This window comes from Dermacentor silvarum, chromosome 1 (assembly GCF_013339745.2).
Source record: "Dermacentor silvarum isolate Dsil-2018 chromosome 1, BIME_Dsil_1.4, whole genome shotgun sequence".
In the NCBI taxonomy this organism is placed as follows: domain Eukaryota; kingdom Metazoa; phylum Arthropoda; class Arachnida; order Ixodida; family Ixodidae; genus Dermacentor; species Dermacentor silvarum.
In genome coordinates this window covers 386,645,263-386,659,882 of record NC_051154.1, presented here as the reverse complement: position 1 = coordinate 386,659,882, position 14,620 = coordinate 386,645,263, and the positions used below count along the sequence as shown (strand labels likewise).

General features: G+C 48.4%; 1 protein-coding gene across 3 annotated transcripts in view; it reads right to left on the bottom strand.

Moving 5' to 3' along the window:
* LOC119437516 (xenotropic and polytropic retrovirus receptor 1-like) overlaps positions 1-14,620 on the bottom strand; it is a 170,149-nt gene that overhangs the window by 24,497 nt on the left and 131,032 nt on the right. For all 3 annotated transcript variants that reach the window (XM_049660637.1, XM_049660638.1, XM_037704525.2), the window contains one exon: positions 5,377-5,510. In XM_049660637.1, coding sequence (XP_049516594.1) covers positions 5,377-5,510 — 134 coding nt within the window. The remainder of the gene's footprint in view (positions 1-5,376; positions 5,511-14,620) is intronic.

Sequence of the window (14,620 nt, the reverse complement as noted above, 5' to 3'; positions counted from 1 at the left end):
AACAAGTTGATGGTCGGCACATTCGAACTGTGGCATTCGCGTCACGAACATTGACGGAAGCAGAACGGAAGTACTCGACTGGTGAACGTGAGGCTCTAGCTTGCTTGTGGGCTCTAGAGAAATGGCATGTGTACCTATGGGGTCGTCCAGTTACTCTGCAAACGGATCACCAAGCTCTAGTAGCCCTGCTTTCTTCTCAAGGCACAGGACAGCGACCACTCCGCATAGCAAGATGGACTGCACGGTTACTGCGGTACAACTTCACGATGCAGTACAGGCGTGGTGAGCACAACAAGGTAGCTGATGCCTTGTCCCGGCTACCTCTTCCAGACACTGAAGGTGGCCCCGAGTCAGAAGAAGAAATAGTGTCTCTGGTAATGTGTGTACATCACGATGAACTGAAGCATGCAACCGCGGAGGATAGCACTCTCCAAGACGTTGCCCGTTACGTACAGACATCGTGGCCGCCACGCAAAAACCTGGCACTTAACCTGACTCCCTACTATGAAGTCCGAAAGGAGTTGACAGTGGTTGATGGCATACTCTTGCGTACTGAGCGCATCGTAGTCCCCGCCAAGCTCACAGCCACTTTTGTCCAGCTGGCTCACGAATCACACCCTGGTATCGTGAAAACCAAACAACGCCTACGAGAGAAGTATTGGTGGCCAGGGTTAGACAAACACGTTGAAACAACTATCCGCAGTTGTGCCATTTGTCAGAGCGCGGACAAAAGTGCCAAGAACTCGCCCACACCACTGCAGCCAATCCCTCTTCCTGACAAACCTTGGGACAAGATAGCTATTGACATTGTTGGTCCCTTCGAGCGTGCACCTACAGACTGCAGATTCGTCATTTCAGTAGTTGACTATTTCTCAAAATGGCCAGAAGTGGCTTTTTGTGCTGATGTTACCTCCCGCACGGTGACGAAGTTTCTACTCTCACTCTTCGCACGTGAGGGTTACCCGACAGAGATAGTGTCTGACCACGGCAGACAGTTCACATCGAGGGAATTTGAATCCTTCCTTGAAGACCGTGGAATCAGGCACATCTTTTCTGCCGTATACCACCCACAGGCAAATGGTCTAGTGGAAAGATTTAATCGGGTACTGAAGTCGTACATTCAACTGGCCCTGCTGGAGCAGCGCCCAGTGAAGGCAACTGTGACTGAATACTTGGGAGTATACAGAGCCACCCCTCACAGCACCACCGGTCTCTCACCGGCCGTTCTTCTACATGGCCGACACATGAGAACATCGCTGGATGTAATTGGTCAGCCTACGGCCGACTTCAGCACAAATCCATCGCGGGAGATGAGCGTGCTCAGGAAAAGAGTCGCAGAGCATCAACGGAAGAGCAAGGCCTACGCTGATCAACGGCGAGCTGCTAGGGTCCCCAAGTTCCAAGTGGGCACCTACGCACGAGTGAAAAAACCAATTCCCGGACCAAAGGGCACTCCAAGTTATGGACCACCATTGAAAATCCTCAAAAGAATCGGCCGCTGGTCTTTCTGTCTGGAAGACGGTCGAACCTGGAACGCTTCGCAGCTGTCAGCGGTACCAAAAGAGGCATCGCCAGAGCAAGGAACTAACATAGACATCTCTGGCGCGCACGACATGCCCCCGTTGACAGACTGTCACAGGAGAGATGTACCATCGAAGACTTGGATCACTACGCCTGCTGGTCCGCATCAAACGCAGGAAGCGAGTTCCGCTGATCAACTTGCGTCTCCCTCACGCCCTGTACCACTACCCGTGCCGCCGAGCCCACCACAGCCGCAAGGTTCGCAACCGCATACCCTGGCTTCAGGCTCTCGCACGGTGGAGTGCAGTGTACCGGTAGAAGGCAATGGACTCGATGCCGAGCCACCGCCTGACCGGCCAAGGAGAAATCGCAGACCTCCAGTGCGCTTCCAAGATTACGTGCAGTGATTTGACAGCAGTGAGTGTTCACACAGATAGTGACTGTTTTGTGATTTCTGTGTACAGACAGTGACTGCAATTGTGATTGCTTTGTGCGGACTGGACTTTCTAATGATTCATACGTTTCTTCCCGGGAGGGAAAGATGTAGTGTCGTGCAATAGCACCAGGTGCCGCCACTCATCTGCGATTATCTGTAGACGCCAAGATGTGGCGCCACACTCGATATAGTATGTATATATAGGACAGACATCCTTCAATAAAGGGCTCCCGTTCGTCTGGGCTACGATGTGTGGTGTGGTGCATCCGTTCGGCCGCACCGTCCGGCCGACATAACAGTCACTTTGGCTGAGCACTACATTAAAATATTTGAAGACACTTTTTCCCTAGCGCTCCATGCTTTTAAAGCTCTGACTGACTGTGGGCCTACGCTACCTATGCAATGCCAGAGCGGCTGACGCTGAGGAGAACGATGGAGAGTCTAGAGCATGGGTTCTCAAAGTGGGTTCCGGCGAACCCTGGGGTTCCGCCGGCCCCTGCTCGGGGTTCCGCGAGCCACTGATAAATTTTCCGTGGTCCTGCGCTAACCAAGTGGCTAAAGCGGCGAAAATGAGGTGCGCTCGATCCACAGAACCTCCGTTACTCACGCCCGAGTGTCCAAAAGCACTCACAGCGCGTAACGGCAACGCGCGAACTGAGTAATAAATTCGCAAGCCGCTTGTAGCCACCCAACCTCCGAAAACGGGCATTACGCCTAAGCTTTCGCACTTAAATCTCGGAGGCCGTAATTTACCAATATGCGCATTTCTGCCGTTTGTAGATAGCGTAGGTGCCGATTGCGTGCGCACTGACGTATACGTTGGAGGAATAAAAAAATGAAAAAAAAAAAAAATGCGCAGAGCATCGCAAATACGCGCCGCAGAAGAGCAAGAACGGCGCTAGCGTCCAACCGAAACGAAGCGGCGCAGTCCGCATCGCCATGGTCCTTAGTGACAAGCGTGCGCGGCACGTGATTGACAGCAACGCCGGAGCGCTTCGTGCCTAATTGCGCCCTTAAGCCTTTATTCTTGCGTTTATCGCCGCGCGTAACACCGCGTTGGCGGCATGCCGCGTGCCTTCATAAGTGCGTAGTTGCCGTCCATGATCGCATCGATAATCACCGCAGTTTCGTCCACAGCAGTTGAGGCAAACAGTAGTTTCGTTTTCACTCGGTGCGCGCGTCGGCTACGTGCCTTCACAAATGCGTAGTCACCAACCATGGTAGCGTCGACAGCGACCCCGGTTTCGTCCGCACTTCTTGCAGCGAACGGTAGTTTCGTTTTGACTTGGTGCTTGCGTCGGCCGCCTGCCTTCTGAACCGCAAGGTCGCCGTCCATGATCGCGACGATAACGGCCGCGGTTTCGTGCGCAGCGGTTGCAGCAAGCAGTAGTTTAAAGCTGTCGAAGATTAAGAGCCCCGGCTACATCGCGATGGGCGAACAATTTGTTGGCGAGCAGCTGACTGGCGAAAAAATCATCGGGATGTACGCGCGCGAGGCCTTCGCCGCTGCCAGCGGAAATCAGTCATGAGATGACGAGAATTTCAGCTTCTGCACTGGTCTTGTGCTAAATAAATATAAACAGAATTTGCTGATTCATTGAGTAAATAAAAGCGTGTTGATGTAGTTAAGCATTTGTTTATTGTTTTCTTGATACCCTCGATAATTCGACATTTGGTTAATTAGGACATTTTAATTCGGTTAACTGGGGGGGGGGGGGGCAGTTCCTTGGCGCATCATGGAGCTTATCAGGGTTCCCTGGAACGAACATGCTTGAGAACCCCTGGTCTAGAGTTGCTAGTGGCGGAACGCTGCATTCGCTCGCTAGCTTAATAAGGCTAGGGCCACTAGGGCACCTAACAATCCCGTCAGCATAAGGAGTGGCTCTGCGGTTAACGGAACAGTGCATGTATAGAGTTTCGCTACTACTTTCTTAATTTTTTGCGCGATGAACTTCCAACTGGATTGGATTGGGTTGGATTCTTTTTGCCAATGTGGCCTGACAAAGCGCTGGATGTGGATAGAAACAGGACACAACTGCAATTTCCGGGATATTTGCCTGTCAACCGTACAACCGGAAGAAACGGTCCAAATCCGGGAGACTTGGCAGGTATGTCTTTGCCCGTCTTCCTGCACATTTATTGCTGGAGGTGCCGTATCCTCGAGTTTCAGAGACACGTTGAAGTGAGAGACAGATAAAGCATTTGCTCCCGATTGTTGGCGCTCTCCATGATAGCACCATCTCACTGCAGGTGACACTATCAGCTGCCGTAGTGGAGTAGATGCTAAAGTGTGGCTGGCTTTGATTTGTACCACCGATATGAAGATATTGCAGACTCCGCATGAAACCGTACCTTTTTAATTTTTCTGATTGCCTGACAATTTGGAAAATTATGCGGCCTCTTCCATGTAAGAAAAAATTATCAGCAACTGTACTTATACGCATAAAAGATTGAATTTTCATATACCATATTTCCCAGACTATAAGTCGCACCTTTGTATAAGACGCACCCCCTCAAGACGGCACTTTTTCCGAAAAAAAAAAATGTATATAAGTCGCACTGGTGTAAAAGACGCACCTGTTCGTTCTGTAAGCGATTTAAAAAACATCCAGCGACATTTCACTCCGTGAACGCGGGTCATGAGCAAGCATATGGGTGCCATTTATTTCCACTCCAGGCGCATTTCTGCCGCCGTGGTTGGCGCGATGTTCCGTATAAAGTCCAAGGGCGATAACATCGTCCCTGCGCCGTATGCTTTATGTGCGATGGTGAGCGTGCCAAGGGAGGAAAGCGGGAAGACAGCACGGGAGGGAGGGGGGGGGGGCGGCTTGTATACCCTGGTAGCAACTGTGTAGTTCGCACAGCGGCGCGCGCCGTATTTTGACAGCAAGCTGCAGATGCAATGATTTCGGAGTCGGTCGACTCGCAGCCGGTCTGCCACACGGCCTCGCATGGCACTCGGGAACTCGATTAGGAGAAGAACCCGGCACCTCAATAGCGCGCACAGAACAGGCGCAGCAATTAAGTCAACCAGCGCACTTCATGTGGCCATAACATCGAATCCAATTCTGACGGCAAATTCTCCGGGGGGGGGGGGGGGGGGGTGTACATAAGTCGCACAAACCTACAATTCAGAACAAAACCATGTCTTATACACCGAAAAATACGGTAACGAAATTTTGATATAGCAAAGCAAATTGCCGATTTTACCAACTTTGTTATATCGAGGTTTAACTGTATCATCGTTAAAAAGAACACCAATTGAAAATACCCCCACCATATCCTGTCGAACTTGAGTAACGTCACGAAAGCTACACAGTGACTGCAATTAAAACTGAAGGCTACACTGTGTGTGCCTATTCTTAAGCTCGTAGTGATGATGGTAACAATGACAAAAAGGAGTAAACAATCGCACACACCTGAAGACCTCGAGGGGGGCGAGGATGGTGACCATAAGGTCTGAATGGATGACACCAAGCTCCGTCAGGGACACTGACAATGTCCATCCAAAGCGCAGTGCCAGGTCTGTCAGGATGGCAAAGTAGTAATAGCCCTGAAAAAATGCAAAAGCGGGATGTCTCACACAGAAAGCATTTGACTCCAGAGGAAGGTGCAACCATTTTAGGATTTCAAGCCCAAAAATTATCTTATTCTAGTACTACATTATGCAACACACACTGAATTTACAGCAAGCAATGTATCCCAAGTCCTTCAGCACAACATCTTGAGTGCACAGTATTGACATGCTCTCAAAGGAGCCATGACATGGTCAACTCCCATATTGGAGTTTCATACTGCAATGAAAAGTACAGGAACCCTTTTGACTAACCAGATGTTTCAGATGTATGCGGACTACAATTCACCCATAATTTGTGACTGAAATTATGAGCTCAAAGTTACACCAACTAGCAGCAATCACCATGATGATCTGCGGCGCATGATCTTAAAAGCTGTGAAGCACTGGAGCGTCATCAGAAATATACTGCTCACCTCGCTACAATGAGACACTCAACAGTGCGCAAGCAGTTATCACAATTCGGTATTGTTGATGAGTCTTGCCACCGCACCCATCCCTCACTAGAGCTGAAGCCACGACCTGGAGGCAACTCCAGACCAACACCTATCCTCATCCCACGCTCCTTCACGCAATGCGCCCCACCCTTTATCAGCCCCTTTGTCCTTTCTGTACAGAGCGAACTACCCTCTACCACACCACAAGGGCATGCCAAAATATCCCTAATAACTTCCCAAATCGAAACGCAATGCACAAGCAGTGGGAGATGGTGCTGACCAGCTCGGCACTAGAGGATCAGCGAAAGCTAATTGCCAGAGCCGAAAGTGCTGCCACCGCCTCTGGGGCCCTGGACTGAAGGCTCCACCCACCACGGAGATCGACGCTTCTCTGTGCCCCATCAAAATAAAGTTTTGTCTCTCTCTCTCTCCAAGCAGCTTCAATGTGCAACCACTCTCATCTTGAATCGTCACTCCCATCATCAATCACGAAGATGTTTCCCATCTGTTGGTGAAGCTTGCCGAATTTGTCTAAGATGAAAACGGACCAGGCCATCAGTTTCTAGGGAACTGCCCACGAAGACACAAACAACCAAGGCCCCTGTAGGAGGCATCTACACATGCCCGTAATGCCGAAGACAATCAGGAATTCTTCCTTTAGTTCTTTTTTCTTTCTAATAAAGCCGTTAAAAATTGAAACATAAAACTATCTTGTTTGACTATGGTCCCACTATACTCGCAGACAACTTTCTGTGGCAATGAAGAGAAAGCTACGTGGGTGGAGCTTCTGCATGTGTGTTACTGCACCATGTGTTGGGGCAGCGTTTTTTGAACAGATCGACAGAATTGGCATAGCTTCCACATTCGTTAGTTTCACATTTGCCCCGATGCAGAAGAAAGAAAGTAGGAAAATAAATCTAACTCAGCACTCAGTGGTGTACAGTGCAGTCCACTTGTAACGATATCAAGAAGAATGAAAAATCCGATCGTTATAACCGATCATAGCTATATCTGGACTGCTGTTAAAAAAAAAGGCCGAATATACTTTTGTAGTCCCGAAACCGAATGTGCCACTTGCAATAAAAAATCAACGTTGTAGAGAGTAGGCTGTGAAAAATAAAACGTTTATTCATACCTCGAAATAGCATTTCAATCGTTAGGCGCGCTAAAATAGAAATCTGCACTTGCTTTCGCGGAAGTTTCGGGTTCACATCCGCTGTGTGCATCGCGTTCAGCTGCTGCGCTAACACTGGCGGCTATAATTTAGCGTGCATGAAATCAATGAGCGGACTCGATCGACGACAGTGCACTCTGCTTGAACATCGTGGTCGGAGTCAAAGACGGGCCTGCCAATCTCGTCGTCCCTACCGTTGCTGTCATCGCCTCCGTCGCACAATGCCGCCGTCTGTCGCAACAACGGTCGCCGCTTCAGAGATGCCTACGCAGAACGAGGCAGCACTATCTGCACTCGGGAAACTCCGCCCTCCAAGCACCACCTCTTTCATCGTCCGTAGCGATGTGCTACCATAGCAGAAGATAAGAAGAGAACAAGACACGTGGAGTCGGTGGCAGAAATAAAGAAAGAAGAAGTTAGAAAATAAGAGCGTCTGAATAAAAGGAATACAACATGAAAGCAGAAGAAGAAGCGCAAAAGTGCACGTGCAGCTACGTGACCAAGGCGGAGAAGGGACACGTAGCAGAAGAGAAGGGCCCAGCTACGCTCTGGGACAATGAGGGGCAGAAGGAGCTGGAGGCCAGACAGGACAGGTGGATCGCGGAGACGACGGCAACCCAATGGAAGCTGTTCATCAGCTGTCGCGGCCACGACCCGCGAGCTGAGCGAACGCCCCAACGGAAGCTGCAGCTACAGGCTGACGGCGCCGCTTCCCGGGTTCCCTGCGGCTACGATCCGCAGGCTAGCGGAGTCGACCGAGCGATCCAGGTGCCTTGGTCACCCCACCGCCTGGACCCCCTGACCAGGCCAAACAGTGGACTGAACGTCGGACACAGCGACGTCGAGTCTACGACGCATCGGCGGGCCCAACGACGTGTCGGCGGAAGCCGCGACAACGACGTGACGTGGCCACGTCGAGGGACGCCATGTAAATATTTTGGACTTAAGAATTTTAATATCCGAGGACTTTGGGGAACTTATAGAATTAACTCGTGCTGTAAATTGTTTATTTTGTGCTGTTGTCTTTGCCGTTTGTTTTTACAATTATAAATGTTTGTCTTAAACGCGCTACTTGTCCCTGTCTTTATTTAGTCCACCGAAATTCGTGACAATTTGGCGAGCTTGCCAGGGTATTCCACCATTTCCGACCCTATCACAGATTTTGGTGGTCTGGAGATGGATTGGGACAGCATATTAGCTACTGTTTGCGAGAAAAAGCTTAGCAAGGAGCCAGGCCTCAAACTAATTGAGGATGAAATGAACCGTGTCCATGCCGCTCGATCTTTAGAACTTGAGACACTTCAGCAAGCATATGAGAAGAGGGAACAGTTCCTGGGGAAGGAGACGGAGATGCCAGAGGCAGTCAAAAGAATACATAGCAATCAATCAAACACTGCAGGCTAGCGGAGTTGACCGAGACGCCTGGATCGCCCGGTCAACTCCGCTAGGCGGCAGATCGTAGCCACAGGGAACCCGGGAAGCGGCGCCGTCAGCCTGTAGCTGCAGCTTCCGTTGGGGCGTTCGCTCAGGTCGCGGGTTGTGGCCGCGGCAGCTGAAGAACAGCTTCAATTGGGTTGCCGCCATCTCCGCGATCCACCCGTCCTGTCTGGCCTCCAGCTCCTTCTGCCCATCGTCGTGCCAGAGCGTAGCTGGGCCCTTCTCTTCTGCTACATGTCGCTTCTCCCATTGGCCACGTAGCCGCGCGTGCACTTTTGCGCTTCTTCTTCTGCTTTCATGTTGTATTTCTTTTATTCAGACGCTCTCATTTTCTAACTTCTTATTTCTTTATTTCTGCCGCCGACTCCATGCGTCTTGTTCTCTTATCTTCTGCTTTTTATTCTTCTTTCTTTCTTCCTTTATTGGCTCATGACAATGACACTGATGCTTACATGGTGCTGCTGCCAAAGATTGGCAAATTCATTGGTAGACAGTGTTGTTGAGATACCAAATGCTATACTATGCCAATGTTGCCAGTGCAAATGACAAATAGAAGTAGCTGCAGTTTGGCTGGCTTTTGTGCTCATGAGAAAATATACGAAATAAAAATTTAAAAAGAACACTCCACAATCAGCATATTATCAGACCACTCTCTGCAAGACTGGTTAATGAGCAAAACCTCACAAAAAAATCATCTCTACCTAGGTGCGAGCACATGTATCTACTCTATTTGTGTACAGAATCTCAAAGAGCCTCAGAAGCTAAAATGTAGGAACTCTGGTAATTGTCAGCTGTACCAGTGCAGGTTTTTGCTGATGCCACTTCCATGATGCAAAAGTTACTCGTTGTGCCCGAGTTTGTGTACGTGCAACAACTGCATCTGGGTACATAGTATTAGAAGAATGCCAACATTATACTAATCCATAAGAAGGAAGGAAGAGGTTAAAGAATTGAAAAATTAAAGACCCATTAGCTTGTTTTAAGTATTGTATAAAACATTCACCAAGATAATTTCCAATAGAATCGGGGCAACACTTGACTTCAGTCAACCAAGAGAACAGGCTGGCTTCAGGAAGGGATGTTCTACGATGGATCATATCCATGTCATCAATCAGGTAATCGAGAAATCTGCGAAGTACAATCAAACTCTCTATGTGGCTTTCATAGATTATGAAAAGGCATTTGATTCAGTAGAGATACCAGCAGTCATACAGGCATTGCGTAATCAAGGAGTACAGGAGGCATACGTGAATATCTTCGTAAATATCTACAAAGTTTCTACAGCTACCTTGGTTCTCCACAAGAAAAGTAGAAAGATACCTATCAAGAAAAGGGTCCCCCCCCCCCCCCAAGCAAGGAGACACAATCTCTCCAATGCTATTCACTGCATGCTTAGAAGTATTCAAGCTCTTATACGAGAAGGCTTAGGAGTGAGGATCAACGGCGAATATCTCAGCAACCTTCAGTTCGCAAATGACATTGTACTATTCAGCAACAATGGGGATTAATTACAACAAATGATTGAGGACCTTAACCGAGAAAGTGTAAGGGTGGGGTTGAAGATTCGGTTGAAGACACGTATACATGTTTATCGTTCACCGGTGGCCGCTTTCCACCGGCTAACAAATGTTAAAGATTATCGCTCGGTGCAGGACGCGCCTGTAATCTGATGGTATGAGCGACGCGAATTGTCTAGAACTTTCTAGAAGACACGCGGGCATCAGGGATTAATCTGGAACCTTCGATGACTCGGGTATAAAAGCCGTTTCGCCGCTGGTCAGACTTCCGACGATCGCCGACTGTGTTTGCCGCTTTCATTGTGCTTTGAGTGTAGCTTTCCTTTGTGGGCACAGGTTCGCCCAATAAAGAATCAGTTTCATCATACACAGTTTTACGACTGTTTTCTTCAGCGTCACAACTACTTGACATCTTGGTGGGATAACGTTTAACATTTGTTAGCCAGTGCAAAGCGGCCACCGGTGAAAGATAAACCTGTATACGTGTCAATATGCAGAAGACAACGATAATGTTAAATAGCCTGGCAAGGAAACAATAATTTAGGATGGCCAATCAGCCTGTAGAGTCTGTAAAAGAGTATGTTTATCTAGGCCAATTACTCACAGGGGACCCTGATCATGAGAAAGAAAGTACAGAAGAATAAAACTGGGTTGGAATGCATACGGCAAGCACTGCCAAATAATGACTGGGAGCTTACCACTGTCGTTGAAAAGAAAAGTGTACAATAATTCCATTCTACCGGTGCTAACATATGGGGCAGATACTTGGAGGTTAACAAAGAAGTTCAAGAACAAGTTAAAGACCGCACAAAGAACGATGGAACGAAAAATGTGAGGCTTAACATTAAGAGACAGGAAGAGAGCGGTATGGATAGCCGATATTCTAGTTGACATTAAGCGGAAAAAATGGAGCTGGGCAGGCCATGTAATGTAATGTGCAGGATGAGTAACCGGTGGACCAGTCGAGGACGGCAGAAAACTAGGTTGGGTGATGAAGTTAAGAAATTTGGAGGTGCAAGTTGGAATCAGCTAGCGCAAGACAGTGGTAATTGGAGATCACAGGGAGAGGCCTTCGTCCTGCAGTGAACATAAATATAGGCTGATGATGATGATGACATAGTATTAAAAAAATCTAACAGAGACAAGTGACTTTTGATTTTGCAGAGGCCACAATGGCTTTAAATTAACTGTGCTTCATGCTGTAAGGAGCACACGCAAAAAGCAAATTCCCGCAGTATCATCTGATGTCTACAGCATTCGTCTGTCACCACTGTCGAATTTGGTCGGTCACACTCGATGGGACTTTTCCGAGTGAAGCAAGTACAAACTGTCGTGTAATTCGTATGAAATGCTGAGCTGGCACATTATTTTAAGCGAAACATTGTTTGCGTTTCACATCAGGACAACAACATGCAGTTGCCCCTCTAATGCAGCTAAACGTAAACAAATGTCAGCAGCCATTACAACCGTGAATGTGTGAGAGTTGCCAGACTCCCAAAGCATTCTGTAGTAAATGAACATTAACAGCGCACACAGTTGGTCTGCTTGGTAGATCTTGGCTGTTTGTCAGCATCCCTTCCTTTTGTAGACTTTATCAAGCATTAGACGAAATGAGTTACCATTGTGAATAAATATCTGGGCCATCAAAATTAATGGTATTTCACAGAATCTATTAAGAACACAGTGACAAAGAATTGCAATGTGAAAATAAGGGGTTAAAATATGTGAAAATGGGGTCATCTTCACAGCAATCTGCAATGGGCCAAAGGGCATTCGCCGAGTACCGGTAGCTTCGTATATGCTGTGCTTTCGACATTTAGTTCGCGTTGAAGCGAGAGCCAGCGTGAAGGTCAGTTTGCTCGCTGCCGCTGGCGCGATTTCTCACTACAGCGTTTTCACAAGCTCCCGCGGTCATCGAGCGAGATGTGTTCATGTTTACCTGTGCGCGCCGTGACACCGTGCTTGTCTATTTAGTTAGTAGGCGAATGTTTACAAGTTTATACGGCCCATGAAACTACTATCCTTGCATCGTAAAGCTCTCTACTAATTTGCTATCGCAATCAAAGCTTCGCCTTTCGGGCGAAACTGCGACATTTTCTTTAATACACCAGGGAGCTGGAGCGCTGATGGCAGACATATCCAAATCATGACCGGCAAATTTTGCCATGACTTCCACTGAGTGAAGATGTTTAATACCGTGTGATTTGCTACAGCTTCCCTGGTAATCCGCTTTCAGGGGGTGGAATGGCGCCTAATTTTCTTCCTGCTTCCCTCTTAAACATACACGTACAGGCTCCTTATATAAACAGGCAGAGCGGAAGAGGGACTAGCCAAGTTAGCACAGAGTAACAGACACGCACGCTCGCATACATGGAGAAAAAACGAAGATGCAATGATAGATACCGCTTTGTTCTCCCTTTTGTGTTTGTTTCAGCGTTAAGTGGTTGGCTAAGTATACGGACAGTCAATCTCTCCCTCTATTTCCCGCTCTCTTGGCTCAATCCAACCGAAGGGGAGCTTAGCGAGCATGGGCGGCAAGCATGCACACATCTAATGTCAATGACAGAGAGATGGACAGAGAGAGTTTGGGGCTGACGTCAATGTTTATGTCACCATGAATAAATTGAAACGAAAACTTTAGTCGTGCTAGTTTTGCTCTACTTTACAGTGTTAATAAACCAGCTCTCTTTAATAACTTAGTCAATGAATCCGATAATTTGTATTTATTAAAACATAACCTTATTGCCTTCCTCTGCACCCCTTCCATTCTTGCAATGTGTTATTTTGTGTACGGAAAACAAACAATATTGACGTGCTCCACCACTGATCAAACAAGCGTTTTGTAGGCCAGCAAATTTTATCTGGGGGCGCATGACGAAGGTGTCTTCTCAGAAAGAAGAGTCGGTTTAGTGCTCAGCTTGTACATTGATTTGCACTTGAGGTTATTTTGTTAACATGGCTTTCCCATCGGAGAGCATATGTTAAAGTGACATCTAAATATTTACGCTGAAATGCACAAGTGAGAGGTGTGTCATTAATAATGTAAGTAAACTCAGATATCTGTTTCTTTCTTACTGTTAGCGTTACAGATTTTTCGGCATTTAGAGTCGTCTGCCACTCCTGACACCAAGAAAAGGCAGAATTTTGTATATGGTGATTATCACTGTGATTAATTTCGCGGTACGAAATACAATAGTCAGCAAATAGACGGCTGTTACCATGTAATCGGGAAGGCAAATCTTTTATGTATATTAAAAATAAACCTGGGTCCAAAACACTGCCTTGGCGCACTCCCGATGCAACAGGTGCTAAATTGGAAGCTTCGTTATGAATATACACGAATTGTGAGCGGTATAGATCGGCACAGTGACTCACGAGTGCACTCACTCACACTCGCACTCATTTCAAAGGGGTGAGTGCGAGTGAGTGCCAGTGAGTGTGAGTGGAGGTGAGTACGAGTGAGTGCCAGTGAATGTAAGTGTAAGTGAGTGCGAGTGCGAGCGAGTGCCAGTGAGTGTGAGTGCAGGTGAGTGCGAGTGAGTGCCCGTGAGAGTGAGTGCAGGTGAGTGCGAGTGAGTGCCAGTGAATGTGAGTGCAGGTGAGTGCGAGTGAGTGCCAGTGAATGTGAGTGTAAGTGAATGCGAGTGCGAGCGAGTACCAGTGAGTGTGAGTGCAGGTGAGTGCGAGTGAGTGCCAGTGAGTATGAGTGCAGGTGAGTGCGAGTGAGTGCCAGTGAGTGTGAGCGCAGGTGAGTGCGAGTGAGTGCCAGTGAGTGTGAGTGCAGGTGAGTGCCAGTGAGTACCAGTGATTGTGAGTGCAGGTGAGTGCGAGTGGGAGTGAGTGCCAGTGAGTGTGAGTGCAGGTGAGTGCGAGTGAGTGTGAGTGCAGGTGAGTGCCAGTGAGTGCCAGTGAGTGTGAGCGCAGGTGAGTGCCAGTGAATGTAAGTGTAAGTGAGTGCGAGTGCGAGCGAGTGCCAGTGAGTGTGAGTGCAGGTGAGTGCGAGTGAGTGCCCGTGAGAGTGAGTGCAGGTGAGTGCGAGTGAGTGCCAGTGAGTGTGAGCGCAGGTGAGTACGAGTGAGTGCCAGTGAATGTAAGTGTAAGTGAGTGCGAGTGCGAGCGAGTGCCAGTGAGTGTGAGTGCAGGTGAGTGCGAGTGAGTGCCCGTGAGAGTGAGTGCAGGTGAGTGCGAGTGAGTGCCAGTGAGTGTGAGCGCAGGTGAGTACGAGTGAGTGCCAGTGAATGTAAGTGTAAGTGAGTGCGAGTGCGAGCGAGTGCCAGTGAGTGTGAGTGCAGGTGAGTACCAGTGATTGTGAGTGCAGGTGAGTGCGAGTGGGAGTGAGTGCCAGTGAGTGTGAGTGCAGGTGAGTGCGAGTGAGTGCCAGTGAGTGTGAGCGCAGGTGAGTACGAGTGAGTGCCAGTGAATGTAAGTGTAAGTGAGTGCGAGTACGAGCGAGTGAAAGTGAGTGTGAGTGCAGGTGAGTGCGAGTGAGTGCCCGTGAGAGTGAGTGCAGGTGAGTGCGAGTGA